Source organism: Salmo salar, chromosome ssa06 (assembly GCF_905237065.1).
Source record: "Salmo salar chromosome ssa06, Ssal_v3.1, whole genome shotgun sequence".
Classification (NCBI taxonomy): Eukaryota; Metazoa; Chordata; class Actinopteri; order Salmoniformes; family Salmonidae; genus Salmo; species Salmo salar.
In genome coordinates, this window is record NC_059447.1 from 34,500,055 (window position 1) to 34,520,178 (window position 20,124).

The window sequence follows — 20,124 nt, forward strand, 5'->3', positions numbered from 1 at the left end:
TAGGTTATTCAATTATTGAGTCTGAGCAAGAGAGTGCGGCTCTCCTTTTCTTTTTCAAAGGTCATCCTAACAACCATTGCAAAGCTACACGTTCGATCTGTATCAGATCAGCGTCAACTGAAGTGAAATAGGCATTTTACTTTCCATAATAAAATATTACTCTAAAGTATTTTAAGAAGATAGAAGCTAATAAATATGTTTACTGTATATTGTATAGGCTGTAAATGTGTCTTTACATTTGTCTATTGCTGGCAGCACCAATTCACCGAGTCAAATTCTGTGAATGTGTGAAGGTAGGCCACTTGGGCAATAAAAGTTATTTTGATTCTGATAGACGACAGACAGTACTTCGAATTTCCTAGCTTCTTACTATATCCCATACAATCATGCGTCAGTGACCCAGGGAGCATGGGAGAAAGAGAAGACAATGTTTTCTCAATAAAAAAACAGGTTTATTGGCAAGAACCTAGTTATTTTGTATATTTTATGAAATAGGAACAACTCTGAATACACGATCAATTCATTTTGTAAATTATTTTTCAACATTTTGGTTTGTGTGATTTGTTGGCTATTTACGCTGGTAACGCGTAGTCAAGCGCATCATAATTTGGTTATGACATCACAATGTTAAATAGGCAACATATTTTGATGTTCTGCAAAATAAGGCATAGTCTACAAATACACTGAAATGGGATGTTTGTGTTGCTGTAAAAAGGTATATGTTTAGTCTGGGCTAGAATTGATCTAATTCTGTTACAATTTAGAGTATATTATATTCTTTATTTTATGGTCAGATCATGTGGTTTGGGTGTGACCTTTGCTGCTAGTTCAAATATAACAAGGTCTGTTGTGAAGCAAGTAAGATCTTTTTATTTGATTTGTTATGTACTATATTAGCTATATAATGTTTCTCCAAACAGAAAAAGAAGTGCAGAGTTCGCCTCGGGATTGGGAGCCGCTGTCCATCGCCGTTCCCAATCCCACCCAAACTGACGTCATTGGATGCCAGCATGGTAACTGCGTCAGTTTGGAAAAACCGGGAGAAGAAGAACGTAAAGGATCACCACCAACTTGATTCTTCCTTTGTCTCTTCTTTCCATTTGAAACCGTCTACAACATCTCTGACACCCCTCGACCCCTTGTCTGGCCGAACACCAATCGGCGCTGCATCCCCCTCACCCCCTGGATCCCCTGCCAGATCCCCTTCCACTCTCTCCAAGTTCTTCAGCCTCTCTTCCCTCTCCTCTCTCCACATGTCATCTGTCTCTTCTTCTTCTTCTTCAGAGGAAGGATCACAGACCTCCTCCCCTTTTAGTGCTTCCTCTGTTTCCCTGGCTGTCTCAACTCAGTCATCCTCCTCTGCCACTCCCCCCAGTCCTGCCTGCCCTTCCTCCACAACCCACGTCTCCTCCCCTGCCCCCCAGTCCTCCTCTCCAAACCCCCTGGACCACCATGGAGAGACCAACAAAGACAGTGAGACTGCCAGGTACTGCAGCCTGACATCAAATTTCATGCCAACCAACACCATTGAATTGAAATGAAAAAGCCAATATAATATAGCTAACCTAATGCATATGTCTGTGTGTCTTTACAGAGATCTTATGAGCTCTGAGGTCAAAGAGGTGGGGGCATTTGTTCCACAGACAAAGAGAATGGTACCCCGATTTGCTGGCATCGCAGGTCTGTAAACGGGTGCCATTTGTTGGTGCTATTTTTCTCAATTCATCTTTGACAAAGCTTCTTTCTTACCGCTGTCCGTCTCTCGGTCTCTCTCTGCAGAGGCCTCCATTGACCTGAGGGATTCCTCTGTCTCCTTGGAGAGGTAAGTACTGTAGACAATAGCCACCTTCATCTCACTCGACTCTACATAAGAGTGGTCACTCACACCATGACATGGTAAGGAATATCTGTATGCTTGTACATTAAAACAGTGTTCAAACAGACCGATTGGTGTCGAGCTACTGCTACTGAGGCCTCTAACCAGTCTCTCTTCCTCCAGGCCATTGGTCAGGCCTCGGGAAGCCATGGCTCGCCTCCCAAACCTGTTCAGCAAGAGTAGCACCCAGCTGGGGGAGCAGAGCTGCACAGGCGAGGGCGAAGACAACACCAAGCTCCTCGGGTAAAACACACACACATCTACACACACACACCTACTCTTATCTCTGAGCTCTGCTTTTTGTTTTAAATAATTCTGTGTGGTATTCAGAGTTATCTTGCGTTCATGCCTTACAAATCCATTCATTAGTTTACCTTTGGTCCACTGTTCAGATATTAGTGTGTAACTGATGGCTTCTTTCCCACAGGTTGCCTAATATTGGCAACACCTGCTTCATGAACTCTGCTCTGCAGTGCCTGCTGGGGCTGCCAGCATTTTGCAGAGACATCCTGAGACAGCAGGACACCTGGAGTTCCTCCCCCTCCTCTAAACTGCTATGGTATACAGCCTCGCTTTCACTCTCCTGTCCCACCTGTACACACACTGACCCACCCATCTAGACGCTTATAGTTACAGTACACAAGTCCCGACTCAATGTATGTGTCAGTGGAGGCTGCTGAGGGGAGGACGGCTCGTAATGATGTCTGTAATGGAGCAAATGGAATGGCATCAAACACATAGAAACCATATGTTTGATGTATTTGATAGCATTCCACTGATTCCGCTCCAGCCATTACCAATTAAGGTGCCATCAACCTCCTGTGGTATGTATGTACAGTATGTACAGTATGTATGTATGTATGTATGTATGTATGTATGTATGTATCTATCTATCTATCTATCTATCTATCTATCTATCTATCTATCTATCTATCTATCTATCTATCTATCTATCTAATTATATCTATCTATCTATCTATCTATCTATCTATCTATCTATGTATACTAAACAAATATACTGCTCAAAAAAATAAAGGGAACACTTAAACAACACAATGTAACTCCAAGTCAATCACACTTCTGTGAAATCAAACTGTCCACTTAGGAAGCAACACTGATTGACAATAAATTTCACATGCTGTTGTGCAAATGGAATAGACAACAGGTGGAAATTATAGGCAATTAGCAAGACACCCCCAATAAAGGAGTGGTTCTGCAGGTGGTAACCACAGACCACTTCTCAGTTCCTATGCTTCCTGGCTGATGTTTTGGTCACTTTTGAATGCTGGCGGTGCTTTCACTCTAGTGGTAGCATGAGACGGAGTCTACAACCCACACAAGTGGCTCAGGTAGTGCAGCTCATCCAGGATGGCACATCAATGCGAGCTGTGGCAAGAAGGTTTGCTGTGTCTGTCAGCGTAGTGTCCAGAGCATGGAGGCGCTACCAGGAGACAGGCCAGTACATCAGGAGACATGGAGGAGGCCGTAGGAGGGCAACAACCCAGCAGCAGGACCGCTACCTCCGCCTTTGTGCAAGGAGGAGCAGGAGGAGCACTGCCAGAGCCCAGCAGAATTACCTCCAGGAGGCCACAAATGTGCATGTGTCAGCTCAAAACGGTCAGAAACAGACTCCATGAGGGTGGTATGAGGGCCCGACGTCCACAGGTGGGGGTTGTGCTTACAGCCCAACACCGTGCAGGTTGTTTGGCATTTGCCAGAGAACACCAAGATTGGCAAATTCACCACTGGCGCCCTGTGCTCTTCACAGATGAAAGCAGGTTCACACTGAGCACATGTGACAGACGTGACAGAGTCTGGAGACGCCGTGGAGAACGTTCTGCTGCCTGCAACATCCTCCAGAATGACCGGTTTGGCGGTGGGTCAGTCATGGTGTGGGGTGGCATTTCTTTGGGGGGCCGCACAGCCCTCCATGTGCTCGCCAGAGGTAGCCTGACTGCCATTAGGTACCGAGATGAGATCCTCAGACCCCTTGTGAGACCATATGCTGGTGCGGTTGGCCCTGGGTTCCTCTTAATGCAAGACAATGCTAGACCTCATGTGGCTGGAGTGTGTCAGCAGTTCCTGCAAGAGGAAGGCATTGATGCTATGGACTGGCCCGCCCGTTCCCCAGACCTGAATCCAATTGAGCACATCTGGGACATCATGTCTCGCTCCATCCACCAATGCCACGTTGCACCACAGACTGTCCAGGAGTTGGCGGATGCTTTAGTCCAGGTCTGGGAGGAGCTCCCTTAGGAGACCATCCGCCACCTCATCAGGAGCATGCCCAGGCGTTGTAGGGAGGTCATACAGGCACATGGAGGCCACACACACTACTGAGCCTCATTTTGACTTGTTTTAAGGATATTACATCAAAGTTGGATCAGCCTGTAGTGTGGTTTTCCACTTTAATTTTGAGTGTGACTCATAATCCAGACCTCCATGGGTTGATAAATTGGATTTCCATTGATTATTTTTGTGTGATTTTGTTGTCAGCACATTCAACTATGTAAAGAAAAAAGTATTAATAAGATTATTTAATTCATTCAGATCTAGGATCTGTTATTTTAGTGTTCCCTTTATTTTTTTGAGCAGTGTATATAAATGCAACATGCAACAATTTGAAAGATTTTACTCTGTTACAATTCATATAAGGAAATTAGTCTATTGAAATAAATTCATTAGGCCATAATGTATGGATTTCACGACTGAGCAAGGGCACAGCCATGGGTGGGGCTGGGAGGGCGTAGGCCCAACCACTGGGGAGTTAGGCCCAGCCGATCAGAATGAGATTTCCCCCACAAAAGGGCTTTATTACAGACAGAAATACTCCTCAGCACCCCCTCAGACGATGCCGCCGGTGAAGAAGCTGGATGTGGAGGTCCTGGGCTTGTGTGGTTACACGTGGTCTGCGGTTGGGAGGCCGGTTGGACGTACTGCCAAATTCTCTAAAACAATGTTGGAGATGGCTTATGGTATAGAAATTAACATTCAATTCTCTGGCAACAGCTCTGGTGGACATTCCTGCTGTCAGCATGCCAATTGCACACTCCCTCAAAACCTGTGACATCTGTGTTGTGTAACAAAACTGCACATTTTAGAGTGGCCTTTTATTGTCCTCAGCACAAGGTTTACCTGTGTACCTGTGTGATGATCATGCTGTTTAATCAGCTTCTTGATATACCACCTGTCAGGTGGATGGATTATCTTGGCAAAGGATAAATGCTCACTAACAGGGATGTTAACAAATTTGTGCACAGAATTTGAGAGAAATAAGCTTTTTGTACATATGGAACATTTCTGGGATCTTTTATTTCAGCTCATGAAACATGGGACCAACACTTCACATGTTGCATTTATATTTTTGTTCAGTGTACTGTATGTATGTATGTATGTATGTATACATACTGTCTTTTGTACACTCTTAGTGCCTCATATGATTTTTAAGATAAAACCACACCCAACTCAGCTACTGATTAACACCAGAGATGATTTCCTGTCACAATCAGGAATCAGTTGAATCATATTTGATCAGAGGCTAAAGTAGAAGCACAGAGTTAATCTGTGGCCAAAGTGAGAGAGTGAAACCTGAATGCATGCTCTTTGTCTCCCTCCACAGCTGCTTTGCCGAGTTACATCAGGCAAGGCTTTCTGGAGGCACTGTCAATGCTAAGAAAAAGGAAAAGATGAAAATCCTTCAAACAGTCAAGCGCTGTCTCTCCGTTGTCAATGAGGACTATGAGGACGACGGTGAACAGGTAAGATATTATATGCTAAAAGACTCACTTAACAATAAACCTGGGACACGTGACAATCTTTTTCCTTAGCTCTGTTTCAGTTGTAGTTGTTGATGTATTTTCTGTTTCTTTCCCATTCTTCTCTTAGGATGCCCATGAATGTGTGTTGCTCCTCCTCTTTCAGCTGAAGGAGGAGGGTATGGCATTAAAGGGCTCCCCAGAGCCATACACCTGCCCCGTGAAGCAGTTAGAATTCAAGCTGAAGACTTTCCGTACCTGCACCAGGTAACAGCTGTCATTTGTATATGGTGTACCTTGATGTCTTCATCACATTTGTGAGGAGGTTTAATGTCAGCATAACATGCAGGATACAGAGGTAAAGCATTAAGATAGTTAGTGTGTAGAGGGATCAAAAGGTTTGTGTTGGAGAGCTGATGCATTTCTCTCCGTACCTCTGAAGCTGTGGAGTTATAGTGTATGGTCAGGAGGATTACAATCACCTGTCACTGAACCTGAGCCAAGACCTGACACACAGCCTGGACCTCTACTTTAAGGTCAGCACTTAGCTTCAACCAAGAGTTAGTGAGTATGTCAAGGAACACTATCATTAATGTCATGTTCATAATTGTATTGCTATGCTTTGTTACCTAGCCATCTGCATTAGAGTGTGCATGCAGGGTGTGCTCAGGCAGCATGGCATCTGTGACTAGGCACTTCCTCACGCTGCCCCGGTGAGTCCCTCAGATTACAATTGACAGTCCTGATCTAACTCACCAAACTGGGTTATTGATTTGAGTACAAGACTGATGCCTTTGTCTGTGTGAATGCCTGCCTGGTCGTCTGTGTATGTGAATGCCTGCCTGGTCGTCTGTGTATGTGAATGCCTGCCTGGTCGTCTGTGTATGTGAATGCCTGCCTGGTCGTCTGTTTATGTGAATGCCTGTCTGCCTCTGTCCGTCTGTCTGTGTGTGTGAATGCCTGTCTGTCTCTGAGCAGGGTCCTAATGCTTCATATCAAGCGGTTTACTGCAGGCAACTGGGAGCCAGAGAAGGTGGATGATCCCATATCCATCCCTGCAGAACTGACCCTCCCAGCCGTATGTGGGGCGACAGCCCCTGTCCAGCATGGAGCCAGGTTGGTTTAGACTCTGTTTGGGGACATTGCACATTGGGTAGCCAACACACACCATGATTTTCACACACTACATATTTCTTTTCAATGCCATCAATTTACACAGGGCAAGCTCCATGGGGAAAAACAACATGGACAACACACCTGCAAACTCCCCGAAAGGCACCCTTGATAGACCAGGTAGGACATTGTGTTACTGACATCATGCAGAACACCCTCTCATGAAACAGGACTATTGAGGAAAGCAAGTCAGAAGCTGAAGTTAAGAGTATATTTGTTGATAGGTTTCCACTTCACTTTCTGGTTTGCATTTACACTATATTTGATATACCCCCACCAGCTTCAAATTCCTCTGACCAGCTAGAGAAACCAGCTGTTAGTGAGAAAGAGCAGCAGGCAGCCGCTCTGGTGAGGAGAGAGAGAGAAATAGAGAGAGAGAGAGAGAGAGAGAAATAGAGAGAGAGATAATTCCATCCAGTTGAGATAGTGGGCGGATCAAGATAAGGCAGTTATAGAAGGCACCCCTATCCTGTAGACAAAATAACAATCCTATTATTAAATGTGTTTCCTTACAGAGACACCAGCCAGACAATATCTACAAATTGTCAAGTGTGATCTCACATCTGGGAGACAACATGTGTACAGGTAAAATGCACGCACGCACACACAATTCTGAAAGCTTAATGTACACTCTATTCTGTTTCCCTTGTTCCCTAGGCCACTACATCAGTGATGTTTTGGACAGCCGTGGCAGTGGGTGGCTCTGCCTGGATGACGCACATGTCTTGAGGACAGATGAGGCCACTGTGCTGAGGGCAACGGCACAGACTGCCTACATCCTGTTCTATGTCTGCAGGTAAGGCTCTAGCCCACACATTTGAGAAGAATGCCACAAATGGAGTCAATCACGACAATGAGTCATCAAGAAAAAAAAAAGTGTTCACCAAAGCTAGAAAGATGATTAATTGACCACGCATTAAGAGTTATCCCTTTAACGTGTAATCCCTCTGTATGTGTTATTTTCCAGACATTGTATGTACATGTAAGATCTCCCTGTCATTTCTCATTGTAGTGGAGCAGGTGAAGGAGACCAGGCCCCTCACTACTAGGAGAAGCACCAGGAGAACCCATCGTTAGGGGCACAGCGCTCAGGGACCACCTGGAGTAGCACCTACCGCACACCAAGAAACATCAGATTCATCGAATTAGGATGCCCTAGACCACCATCAAGCTGCCCTAGACCACCATCAAGCTGCCCTAGACCACCATCAAGCTGCCCTAGACCACCATCAAGCTGCCCTAGACCACCATCAAGCTGCCCTAGACCACCATCAAGCTGCCCTAGACCACCATCAAGCTGCCCTAGACCACCATCAAGCTGCCCTAGACCACCATCAAGCTGCCCTAGACCACCATCAAGCTGCCCTAGACCACCATCAAGCTGCCCTAGACCACCATCAGGCTGCCCTAGACCACCAGAAGAAACAGCCTACACCACTGTAGGCTATCCACTGTTTATATAAATATAAAACATCTCACCTACCTAGTGCAATTCATTTTCCTTTACTGTACATGGTAGTTAATAACTGCACCTACAGTGCATTCAGAAAGTATTCAGACCCCTTGACTTTTTCCACATTTTGTTAAGTTACAGCCTTATTCTAAAATGGATTAAATTGTTGTTCTTCTTCTCATCAATCTACCCCATAATGACAGCAAAAACAGGTTTTTAGAATTTTTTGCAAATGTATAAAGAAAACAAAAAGCTTAACTATCACATTTACATAAGTATTCAGACCCTTTACTCAGTACTTTGTTGAAGCACCTTTGGCAGCGATTACACCCTCGAGTCTTCTTGGGTATGACGCTACAAGCTTAGCACACCTGTATTTGGGGAGTTTCTCCCATTCTTCTCTGCAGATCCTCTCAAGCTCTGTCAGGTTGGATGGGGAGAATCGCTGCACAGCTATTTTCAGGTCTCCAGAGATGTTCAATCAGGTTAAAGTCTGGGCTCTGGCTGGGCCACTCAGAGACTTGTCCCCAAGCCACCCCTGCGTTGTCTTGGCTGTGTGCTTATGGTCGTTGTCTTGTTGGAAGTTGACCCCTTCGCCCCAGTCTGAGATCCTGAACGCTCTGGAGTTGGTTTTCAACAAGCATCTCTCTGTACTTTGTGCCGTTCATCTTTCCCTCGATTCTGACTAGTCTCCCAGTCCCTGCTGCTGAAAAACATCCCCACAGCACGATGCTGCCACCACCATACTTCACCGTAGAAATGGTGCCAGGTTTCCTCCAGATGTGACGCTTGGCATTCAGGCCAAGGAGTTCAATCTTGTTTCTCATGGTCTGAGAGTCTTTAGGTGGCTTTTGGCAAACTCCAAGCGTGCTGTCATATGCCTTTTGCTGAGAAGTGGCTTCCGTCTGGCCACTCTACCAGAAAGACCTGATTGGTGGAGTGCTGCAGAGATGGTTGTCCTTCTGGAGGGTTCTCCAATCTCCACAGAGGAACTCTGGAGCTCTGTCAGAGTGACCATCAGGTTCTTGTTCACCTCCCTGACCAAGGCCTTTCTCACCTGATTGCTCAGTTTGGCCAGGCAGCCAGCTCTAGGAGTCTGAGGTTCCAAACTTCTTCCATTTAGGAATGATGGAGGACAATTCCTTCGACCTCATGGCTTGGTTTTTGTTCTGACATGCACTGTCAACTGCGGGACCTTATATAGACAGGTGTGCCTTTCCAAATCATGTACAATGATGTACAAGTATTTCTGTTTTTTATTTTGTATAAATTTGCTAGAATGTCTAAAAACCTGTCTTCACTTTGTCATTATGGGGTATTGTGTGTAGATTGATGAGGATTTGTAATTCTTTTAAATCCTTTTTGAATAAGGCTGTAACGTAACAAAATGTGGAAAAAGTCAATGGGTGTGAATACGTTCCGAATGCACTGTATAAGAGGCAATCTCTATCATTCATTCATGTTGAGTAAAAAGTGGAAAAAGTTAATAATATTAAAACAATATTGTGTGTCTGTGCACAGTCTATCTACGCACTCCCTCAGGATTTGAATGTAACCACAAATACAATAAAGTAATGGAACAATGAATGGCAATGTAACAGACCATACATCACAGATCAGTTTGGAAGACAGTCTTGACCCACAACTACTGTGGGAAAGACTAAGAGGACATCAGAGCTGGGGGCTCTGCGACTGGAGGTGTGGGCTCCTCTGGGGGGATAGGGATGGCTGCAGGGGCCGGCCCGCAGACGACCCAGAGTCCTGGACAGGGGCCTTGGGTGCCTCTGAGGAAGGTGTTGAAGCAGCTGTGGCAGACTTTGCCTAGTTCCAGAGGAGATATAAACAGGCTGTTACTGTCATCTATGCAGACAATCATGTAACCCAAAACAGGTGGGTGCAGCTCATTATGAGTCCAAGTAAAATGGATTAGGGAAATGTACCTTCGATACCATAACTACAACGAAATTCTTCTCGTCAATTTTGTAGTCTTTAATAGGTGTGTCATCTTGCAGGATTTTGCCAGCATATATGAGCTTCTGTCCAGACACTGGGAAGTTATCTTCTCCTTCAGTACCTTCACCTGTTGAAACCAAAAATAAGCTGTTCAGCCTTGCTTTAATTGTTAAACACAGTGCAACCAAAAAGTTGCTCGCTAACACTGACTGTTTGAATTGCCCAACTTTTTACATTGCGGTTTACCTTACATGATGTAGCTAGCTAGCCATTTTCACTCGTTATGACCTAGCTAGTAAAGGTCTGCTAGAATATTGCTGATTAATCGTCCAACTAGACTTGCATTGACTAAAATAGATAACGTAGTTAGCTAGCTAGCTAGTAATATGGCTGTCTAGCTAATATACAACAAATGGCTGTCTAGCAAATATGGCTGTCTAGCAAATATGGCTATCTAGCAAATATACAACAAATGTACTAACGTTAGTATTTTTGTTTAGTTTACAGTCACTAGGCAGAGTGGCACCTTTTCAATGCGGTACGGTCAGAGGTCCTCCTAACATACAATGATGAAGACAGCTTGTCGGTCGGAACGTTGGATATTAGGTTATTCAATTATTGAGTCTGAGCAAGAGAGTGCGGCTCTCCTTTTCTTTTTCAAAGGTCATCCTAACAACCATTGCAAAGCTACACGTTCGATCTGTATCAGATCAGCGTCAACTGAAGTGAAATAGGCATTTTACTTTCCATAATAAAATATTACTCTAAAGTATTTTAAGAAGATAGAAGCTAATAAATATGTTTTATGTTTACTGTATATTGTATAGGCTGTAAATGTGTCTTTACATTTGTCTATTGCTGGCAGCACCAATTCACCGAGTCAAATTCTGTGAATGTGTGAATGTAGGCCACTTGGGCAATAAAAGTTATTTTGATTCTGATAGACAGTACTTCGAATTTCCTAGCCTCTTACTATATCCCATACAATCATGCGTCAGTGACCCAGGGAGCATGGGAGAAAGAGAAGACAAATGTTTTCTCAATAAAAAAACAGGTTTATTGGCAAGAACCTAGTTATTTTGTATATTTTATGAAATAGGAACAACTCTGAATACACGATCAATTCATTTTGTAAATTATTTTTCAACATTTTGGTTTGTGTGATTTGTTGGCTATTTACGCTGGTAACGCGTAGTCAAGCGCATCATAATTTGGTTATGACATCACAATGTTAAATAGGCAACATATTTTGATGTTCTGCAAAATAAGGCATAGTCTACAAATACACTGAAATGGGATGTTTGTGTTGCTGTAAAAAGGTATATGTTTAGTCTGGGCTAGAATTGATCTAATTCTGTTACAATTTAGAGTATATTCTATTCTTTTCAGCTATTCCTAGTTGTTTCATTGTCTATTTATGTGTCCCATATGGCAGGATTTGGGACAGAGGGTATAACTATGGTTACAATGGGCGACAAGTTCTTTATTTTATGTTCAGATCATGTGGTTTGGGTGTGACCTTTGCTGCTAGTTCAAATATAACAAGGTCTGTTGTGAAGCAAGTAAGATCTTTTTATTTGATTTGTTATGTACTATATTAGCTATATAATGTTTCTCCAAACAGAAAAAGAAGTGCAGAGTTCGCCTCGGGATTGGGAGCCGCTGTCCATCGCCGTTCCCAATCCCACCCAAACTGACGTCATTGGATGCCAGCATGGTAACTGCGTCAGTTTGGAAAAACCGGGAGAAGAAGAACGTAAAGGATCACCACCAACTTGATTCTTCCTTTGTCTCTTCTTTCCATTTGAAACCGTCTACAACATCTCTGACACCCCTCGACCCCTTGTCTGGCCGAACACCAATCGGCGCTGCATCCCCCCTCACCCCTGGATCCCCTGCCAGATCCCCTTCCACTCTCTCCAAGTTCTTCAGCCTCTCTTCCCTCTCCTCTCTCCACATGTCATCTGTCTCTTCTTCTTCTTCAGAGGAGGAGGAAGGATCACAGACCTCCTCCCCTTTTAGTGCTTCCTCTGTTTCCCTGGCTGTCTCAACTCAGTCATCCTCCTCTGCCACTCCCCCCAGTCCTGCCTGCCCTTCCTCCACAACCCACGTCTCCTCCCCTGCCCCCCAGTCCTCCTCTCCAAACCCCTGGACCACCATGGAGAGACCAACAAAGACAGTGAGACTGCCAGGTACTGCAGCCTGACATCAAATTTCATGCCAACCAACACCATTGAATTGAAATGAAAAAGCCAATATAATATAGCTAACCTAATGCATATGTCTGTGTGTCTTTACAGAGATCTTATGAGCTCTGAGGTCAAAGAGGTGGGGGCATATGTTCCACAGACAAAGAGAATGGTACCCCGATTTGCTGGCATCGCAGGTCTGTAAACGGGTGCCATTTGTTGGTGCTATTTTTCTCAATTCATCTTTGACAAAGCTTCTTTCTTACCGCTGTCCGTCTCTCGGTCTCTCTCTGCAGAGGCCTCCATTGACCTGAGGGATTCCTCTGTCTCCTTGGAGAGGTAAGTACTGTAGACAATAGCCACCTTCATCTCACTCGACTCTACATAAGAGTGGTCACTCACACCATGACATGGTAAGGAATATCTGTATGCTTGTACATTAAAACAGTGTTCAAACAGACCGATTGGTGTCGAGCTACTGCTACTGAGGCCTCTAACCAGTCTCTCTTCCTCCAGGCCATTGGTCAGGCCTCGGGAAGCCATGGCTCGCCTCCCAAACCTGTTCAGCAAGAGTAGCACCCAGCTGGGGGAGCAGAGCTGCACAGGCGAGGGCGAAGACAACACCAAGCTCCTCGGGTAAAACACACACACATCTACACACACACACCTACTCTTATCTCTGAGCTCTGCTTTTTGTTTTAAATAATTCTGTGTGGTATTCAGAGTTATCTTGCGTTCATGCCTTACAAATCCATTCATTAGTTTACCTTTGGTCCACTGTTCAGATATTAGTGTGTAACTGATGGCTTCTTTCCCACAGGTTGCCTAATATTGGCAACACCTGCTTCATGAACTCTGCTCTGCAGTGCCTGCTGGGGCTGCCAGCATTTTGCAGAGACATCCTGAGACAGCAGGACACCTGGAGTTCCTCCCCCTCCTCTAAACTGCTATGGTATACAGCCTCGCTTTCACTCTCCTGTCCCACCTGTACACACACTGACCCACCCATCTAGATGCTTATAGTTACAGTACACAAGTCCCGCCTCAATGTATGTGTCAGTGGAGGCTGCTGAGGGGACGACGGCTCGTAATGATGTCTGTAATGGAGCAAATGGAATGGCATCAAACACATAGAAACCATATGTTTGATGTATTTGATAGCATTCCACTGATTCCGCTCCAGCTATTACCAATTAAGGTGCCATCAACCTCCTGTGGTATGTATGTACAGTATGTACAGTATGTATGTATGTATGTATGTATGTATGTATGTATGTATGTATGTATGTATGTATCTATCTATCTATCTATCTATCTATCTATCTATCTATCTATCTATCTATCTATCTATCTATCTATCTATCTATCTATCTATCTATCTATCTATCTATCTATCTATCTATCTATCTATCTATCTATCTATCTATCTATCTATCTATCTATCTATACTAAACAAATATACTGCTCAAAAAAATAAAGGGAACACTTAAACAACACAATGTAACTCCAAGTCAATCACACTTCTGTGAAATCAAACTGTCCACTTAGGAAGCAACACTGATTGACAATAAATTTCACATGCTGTTGTGCAAATGGAATAGACAACAGGTGGAAATTATAGGCAATTAGCAAGACACCCCCAATAAAGGAGTGGTTCTGCAGGTGGTAACCACAGACCACTTCTCAGTTCCTATGCTTCCTGGCTGATGTTTTGGTCACTTTTGAATGCTGGCGGTGCTTTCACTCTAGTGGTAGCATGAGACGGAGTCTACAACCCACACAAGTGGCTCAGGTAGTGCAGCTCATCCAGGATGGCACATCAATGCGAGCTGTGGCAAGAAGGTTTGCTGTGTCTGTCAGAGTAGTGTCCAGAGCATGGAGGCGCTACCAGGAGACAGGCCAGTACATCAGGAGACATGGAGGAGGCCGTAGGAGGGCAACAACCCAGCAGCAGGACCGCTACCTCCGCCTTTGTGCAAGGAGGAGCAGGAGGAGCACTGCCAGAGCCCAGCAAAATTACCTCCAGGAGGCCACAAATGTGCATGTGTCTGCTCAAAACGGTTAGAAACAGACTCCATGAGGGTGGGATGAGGGCCCGACGTCCACAGGTGGGGGTTGTGCTTACAGCCCAACACCGTGCAGGACGTTTGGCATTTGCCAGAGAACACCAAGATTGGCAAATTCGCCACTGGCGCCCTGTGCTCTTCACAGATGAAAGCAGGTTCACACTGAGCACATGTGACAGACGTGACAGAGTCTGGAGACGCCGTGGAGAACGTTCTGCTGCCTGCAACATCCTCCAGAATGACCTGTTTGGCGGTGGGTCAGTCATGGTGTGGGGTGGCATTTCTTTGGGGGGCCGCACAGCCCTCCATGTGCTCGCCAGAGGTAGCCTGACTGCCATTAGGTACCGAGATGAGATCATCAGACCCCTTGTGAGACCATATGCTGGTGCGGTTGGCCCTGGGTTCCTCCTAATGCAAGACAATACTAGACCTCATGTGGCTGGAGTGTGTCAGCAGTTCCTGCAAGAGGAAGGCATCGATGCTATGGACTGGCCCGCCCGTTCCCCAGACCTGAATCCAATTGAGCACATCTGGGACATCATGTCTCGCTCCATCCACCAATGCCACGTTGCACCACAGACTGTCCAGGAGTTGGCGGATGCTTTAGTCCAGGTCTGGGAGGACATCCCTCAGGAGACCATCCGCCACCTCATCAGGAGCATGCCCAGGCCTTGTAGGGAGGTCATACAGGCACATGGAGGCCACACACACTACTGAGCCTCATTTTGACTTGTTTTAAGGATATTACATCAAAGTTGGATCAGCCTGTAGTGTGGTTTTCCACTTTAATTTTGAGTGTGACTCATAATCCAGACCTCCATGGGTTGATAAATTGGATTTCCATTGGTTATTTTTGTGTGATTTTGTTGTCAGCACATTCAACTATGTAAAGAAAAAAGTATTAATAAGATTATTTAATTCATTCAGATCTAGGATGTGTTATTTTAGTGTTCCCTTTATTTTTTTGAGCAGTGTATATAAATGCAACATGCAACAATTTGAAAGATTTTACTCTGTTACAATTCATATAAGGAAATGAGTCTATTGAAATAAATTCATTAGGCCATAATGTATGGATTTCACGACTGAGCAAGGGCACAGCCATGGGTGGGGCTGGGAGGGCGTAGGCCCAACCACTGGGGAGTTAGGCCCAGCCGATCAGAATGAGATTTCCCCCACAAAAGGGCTTTATTACAGACAGAAATACTCCTCAGCACCCCCTCAGACGATGCCGCCGGTGAAGAAGCTGGATGTGGAGGTCCTGGGCTTGTGTGGTTACACGTGGTCTGCGGTTGGGAGGCCGGTTGGACGTACTGCCAAATTCTCTAAAACAATGTTGGAGATGGCTTATGGTATAGAAATTAACATTCAATTCTCTGGCAACAGCTCTGGTGGACATTCCTGCTGTCAGCATGCCAATTGCACACTCCCTCAAAACCTGTGACATCTGTGTTGTGTAACAAAACTGCACATTTTAGAGTGGCCTTTTATTGTCCTCAGCACAAGGTTTACCTGTGTACCTGTGTGATGATCATGCTGTTTAATCAGCTTCTTGATATACCACCTGTCAGGTGGATGGATTATCTTGGCAAAGGATAAATGCTCACTAACAGGGATGTTAACAAATTTGTGCACAGAATTTGAGAGAAATAAGCTTTTTGTACATATGGAACATTTCTGGGATCTTTTATTTCAGCTCATGAAACATGGGACCAACACTTCACATGTTGCATTTATATTTTTGTTCAGTGTACTGTATGTATGTATGTATGTATGTATACATACTGTCTTTTGTACACTCTTAGTGCCTCATATGATTTTTAAGATAAAACCACACCCAACTCAGCTACTGATTAACACCAGAGATGATTTCCTGTCACAATCAGGAATCAGTTGAATCATATTTGATCAGAGGCTAAAGTAGAAGCACAGAGTTAATCTGTGGCCAAAGTGAGAGAGTGAAACCTGAATGCATGCTCTTTGTCTCCCTCCACAGCTGCTTTGCCGAGTTACATCAGGCAAGGCTTTCTGGAGGCACTGTCAATGCTAAGAAAAAGGAAAAGATGAAAATCCTTCAAACAGTCAAGCGCTGTCTCTCCGTTGTCAATGAGGACTATGAGGACGACGGTGAACAGGTAAGATATTATATGCTAAAAGACTCACTTAACAATAAACCTGGGACACGTGACAATCTTTTTCCTTAGCTCTGTTTCAGTTGTAGTTGTTGATGTATTTTCTGTTTCTTTCCCATTCTTCTCTTAGGATGCCCATGAATGTGTGTTGCTCCTCCTCTTTCAGCTGAAGGAGGAGGGTATGGCATTAAAGGGCTCCCCAGAGCCATACACCTGCCCCGTGAAGCAGTTAGAATTCAAGCTGAAGACTTTCCGTACCTGCACCAGGTAACAGCTGTCATTTGTATATGGTGTACCTTGATGTCTTCATCACATTTGTGAGGAGGTTTAATGTCAGCATAACATGCAGGATACAGAGGTAAAGCATTAAGATAGTTAGTGTGTAGAGGGATCAAAAGGTTTGTGTTGGAGAGCTGATGCATTTCTCTCCGTACCTCTGAAGCTGTGGAGTTATAGTGTATGGTCAGGAGGATTACAATCACCTGTCACTGAACCTGAGCCAAGACCTGACACACAGCCTGGACCTCTACTTTAAGGTCAGCACTTAGCTTCAACCAAGAGTTAGAGTATGTCAAGGAACACTATCATTAATGTCATGTTCATAATTGTATTGCTATGCTTTGTTACCTAGCCATCTGCATTAGAGTGTGCATGCAGGGTGTGCTCAGGCAGCATGGCATCTGTGACTAGGCACTTCCTCACGCTGCCCCGGTGAGTCCCTCAGATTACAATTGACAGTCCTGATCTAACTCACCAAACTGGGTTATTGATTTGAGTACAAGACTGATGCCTTTGTCTGTGTGAATGCCTGCCTGGTCGTCTGTGTATGTGAATGCCTGCCTGGTCGTCTGTGTATGTGAATGCCTGCCTGGTCGTCTGTGTATGTGAATGCCTGCCTGGTCGTCTGTTTATGTGAATGCCTGTCTGCCTCTGTCCGTCTGTCTGTGTGTGTGAATGCCTGTCTCTGAGCAGGGTCCTAATGCTTCATATCAAGCGGTTTACTGCAGGCAACTGGGAGCCAGAGAAGGTGGATGATCCCATATCCATCCCTGCAGAACTGACCCTCCCAGCCGTATGTGGGGCGACAGCCCCTGTCCAGCATGGAGCCAGGTTGGTTTAGACTCTGTTTGGGGACATTGCACATTGGGTAGCCAACACACACCATGATTTTCACACACTAGATATTTCTTTTCAATGCCATCAATTTACACAGGGCAAGCTCCATGGGGAAAAACAACATGGACAACACACCTGCAAACTCCCCGAAAGGCACCCTTGATAGACCAGGTAGGACATTGTGTTACTGACATCATGCAGAACACCCTCTCATGAAACAGGACTATTGAGGAAAGCAAGTCAGAAGCTGAAGTTAAGAGTATATTTGTTGATAGGTTTCCACTTCACTTTCTGGTTTGCATTTACACTATATTTGATATACCCCCACCAGCTTCAAATTCCTCTGACCAGCTAGAGAAACCAGCTGTTAGTGAGAAAGAGCAGCAGGCAGCCGCTGTGGTGAGGAGAGAGAGAGAAATAGAGAGAGAGAGAGAGAAATAGAGAGAGAGATAATTCCATCCAGTTGAGATAGTGGGCGGATCAAGATAAGGCAGTTATAGAAGGCACCCCTATCCTGTAGACAAAATAACAATCCTATTATTAAATGTGTTTCCTTACAGAGACACCAGCCAGACAATATCTACAAATTGTCAAGTGTGATCTCACATCTGGGAGACAACATGTGTACAGGTAAAATGCACGCACGCACACACAATTCTGAAAGCTTAATGTACACTCTATTCTGTTTCCCTTGTTCCCTAGGCCACTACATCAGTGATGTTTTGGACAGCCGTGGCAGTGGGTGGCTCTGCCTGGATGACGCACATGTCTTGAGGACAGATGAGGCCACTGTGCTGAGGGCAACGGCACAGACTGCCTACATCCTGTTCTATGTCTGCAGGTAAGGCTCTAGCCCACACATTTGAGAAGAATGCCACAAATGGAGTCAATCACGACAATGAGTCATCAAGAAAAAAAAAAGTGTTCACCAAAGCTAGAAAGATGATTAATTGACCACGCATTAAGAGTTATCCCTTTAACGTGTAATCCCTCTGTATGTGTTATTTTCCAGACATTGTATGTACATGTAAGATCTCCCTGTCATTTCTCATTGTAGTGGAGCAGGTGAAGGAGACCAGGCCCCTCACTACTAGGAGAAGCACCAGGAGAACCCATCGTTAGGGGCACAGCGCTCAGGGACCACCTGGAGTAGCACCTACCGCACACCAAGAAACATCAGATTCATCGAATTAGGATGCCCTAGACCACCATCAAGCTGCCCTAGACCACCATCAAGCTGCCCTAGACCACCATCAAGCTGCCCTAGACCACCATCAAGCTGCCCTAGACCACCATCAAGCTGCCCTAGACCACCATCAAGCTGCCCTAGACCACCATCAAGCTGCCCTAGACCACCATCAAGCTGCCCTAGACCACCATCAAGCTGCCCTAGACCACCATCAAGCTGCCCTAGACCACCATCAAGCTGCCCTAGACCACCATCAAGCTGCCCTAGACCACCATCAGGCTGCCCTAGACCACCAGAAGAAACAGCCTACACCACTGTAGGCTATCCACTGTTTTATATTTATATAAACATCTCACCTACCTAGTGCAATTCATTTTCCTTTACTGTACATGGTAGTTAATAACTGCACCTACAGTGCATTCAGAAAGTATTCAGACCCCTTGACTTTTTCCACATTTTGTTAAGTTACAGCCTTATTCTAAAATGGATTAAATTGTTTTTCTTCTTCTCATCAATCTACCCCATAATGACAGCAAAAACAGGTTTTTAGAATTTTTTGCAAATGTATAAAGAAAACAAAAAGCTTAACTATCACATTTACATAAGTATTCAGACCCTTTACTCAGTACTTTGTTGAAGCACCTTTGGCAGCGATTACACCCTCGAGTCTTCTTGGGTATGACGCTACAAGCTTAGCACACCTGTATTTGGGGAGTTTCTCCCATTCTTCTCTGCAGATCCTCTCAAGCTCTGTCAGGTTGGATGGGGAGAATCGCTGCACAGCTATTTTCAGGTCTCCAGAGATGTTCAATCAGGTTAAAGTCTGGGCTCTGGCTGGGCCACTCAGAGACTTGTCCCCAAGCCACCCCTGCGTTGTCTTGGCTGTGTGCTTATGGTCGTTGTCTTGTTGGAAGTTGACCCCCTTCGCCCCAGTCTGAGATCCTGAACGCTCTGGAGTTGGTTTTCAACAAGCATCTCTCTGTACTTTGTGCCGTTCATCTTTCCCTCGATTCTGACTAGTCTCCCAGTCCCTGCTGCTGAAAAACATCCCCACAGCACGATGCTGCCACCACCATACTTCACCGTAGAAATGGTGCCAGGTTTCCTCCAGATGTGACGCTTGGCATTCAGGCCAAGGAGTTCAATCTTGTTTCTCATGGTCTGAGAGTCTTTAGGTGGCTTTTGGCAAACTCCAAGCGTGCTGTCATATGCCTTTTGCTGA

The 20,124-nt window shown here is 45.0% G+C and overlaps 2 protein-coding genes and 1 long non-coding RNA gene across 7 annotated transcripts; 2 read left to right on the top strand and 1 right to left on the bottom strand.

Moving 5' to 3' along the window:
• The first annotated feature begins 472 nt into the window (after positions 1-472).
• Positions 473-8,422, top strand: LOC106601194 (ubiquitin carboxyl-terminal hydrolase 37). Of its 4 annotated transcripts, XM_045720370.1 has the most exons (16): positions 475-715; positions 921-1,486; positions 1,595-1,680; positions 1,780-1,822; positions 2,000-2,119; positions 2,304-2,435; positions 5,496-5,634; positions 5,762-5,898; positions 6,074-6,167; positions 6,265-6,344; positions 6,610-6,747; positions 6,851-6,924; positions 7,085-7,152; positions 7,320-7,389; positions 7,462-7,600; positions 7,817-8,422. In XM_045720370.1, exons 1-16 carry the CDS (start codon positions 689-691, stop codon positions 7,851-7,853), a joined length of 1,950 nt encoding a protein of 649 aa, XP_045576326.1. In that variant the 5' UTR covers positions 475-688; the 3' UTR covers positions 7,854-8,422. The 4 variants fall into 4 exon arrangements, 3 of the variants coding, with proteins under 3 accessions (XP_045576325.1, XP_045576326.1, XP_045576327.1); XM_045720369.1 differs by having other exon boundaries at positions 473-715; positions 7,320-7,600; XR_006770203.1 differs by lacking the exon at positions 7,085-7,152 and having other exon boundaries at positions 476-715; positions 7,817-8,421.
• Positions 8,423-9,756: 1,334 nt separating this feature from the next.
• On the bottom strand, positions 9,757-10,791 carry LOC106600279 (uncharacterized). 2 transcript variants are annotated; one of them, XR_006770212.1, is made up of 3 exons: positions 10,693-10,791; positions 10,198-10,337; positions 9,757-10,078 (listed from the first exon to the last, which is right to left on the bottom strand). It is a non-coding gene; the product is annotated as an uncharacterized lncRNA (long non-coding RNA). The 2 variants fall into 2 exon arrangements; XR_006770213.1 differs by having other exon boundaries at positions 10,737-10,752.
• A 1,570-nt stretch (positions 10,792-12,361) lies between these two features.
• On the top strand, positions 12,362-19,415 carry LOC123743431 (ubiquitin carboxyl-terminal hydrolase 37-like). Its single transcript, XM_045720408.1, has 15 exons — positions 12,362-12,402; positions 12,511-12,596; positions 12,696-12,738; positions 12,916-13,035; positions 13,220-13,351; positions 16,462-16,600; positions 16,728-16,864; positions 17,040-17,133; positions 17,229-17,308; positions 17,570-17,707; positions 17,811-17,884; positions 18,045-18,112; positions 18,274-18,343; positions 18,416-18,554; positions 18,771-19,415. The coding sequence occupies exons 2-15, from the start codon at positions 12,518-12,520 to the stop codon at positions 18,805-18,807; spliced, it is 1,350 nt and encodes a 449-aa protein (XP_045576364.1). The 5' UTR covers positions 12,362-12,402; positions 12,511-12,517; the 3' UTR covers positions 18,808-19,415.
• The last annotated feature ends 709 nt before the right edge of the window (positions 19,416-20,124 follow it).

What these genes read in the sequence shown, in the direction of transcription:
- LOC123743431 (XM_045720408.1), top strand. Translation starts at nt 12,518, where the DNA reads ATGAGCTCTGAGGTCAAAGAGGTGGGGGCATATGTTCCACAGACAAAG. An exon ending in GACAACACCAAGCTCCTCGG is followed by an intron (nt 13,036 to 13,219) that starts GTAAAACACACA and finishes TCTTTCCCACAG; the next exon opens with GTTGCCTAATATTGGCAACA. An exon ending in CACTTCCTCACGCTGCCCCG is followed by an intron (nt 17,309 to 17,569) that starts GTGAGTCCCTCA and finishes GTCTCTGAGCAG; the next exon opens with GGTCCTAATGCTTCATATCA.
- LOC106601194 (XM_045720369.1), top strand. Translation starts at nt 689, where the DNA reads ATGGGATGTTTGTGTTGCTGTAAAAAG. An exon ending in CCTGTCCAGCATGGAGCCAG is followed by an intron (nt 6,748 to 6,850) that starts GTTGGTTTAGAC and finishes CAATTTACACAG; the next exon opens with GGCAAGCTCCATGGGGAAAA. An exon ending in AGCAGCAGGCAGCCGCTCTG is followed by an intron (nt 7,153 to 7,319) that starts GTGAGGAGAGAG and finishes GTTTCCTTACAG; the next exon opens with AGACACCAGCCAGACAATAT.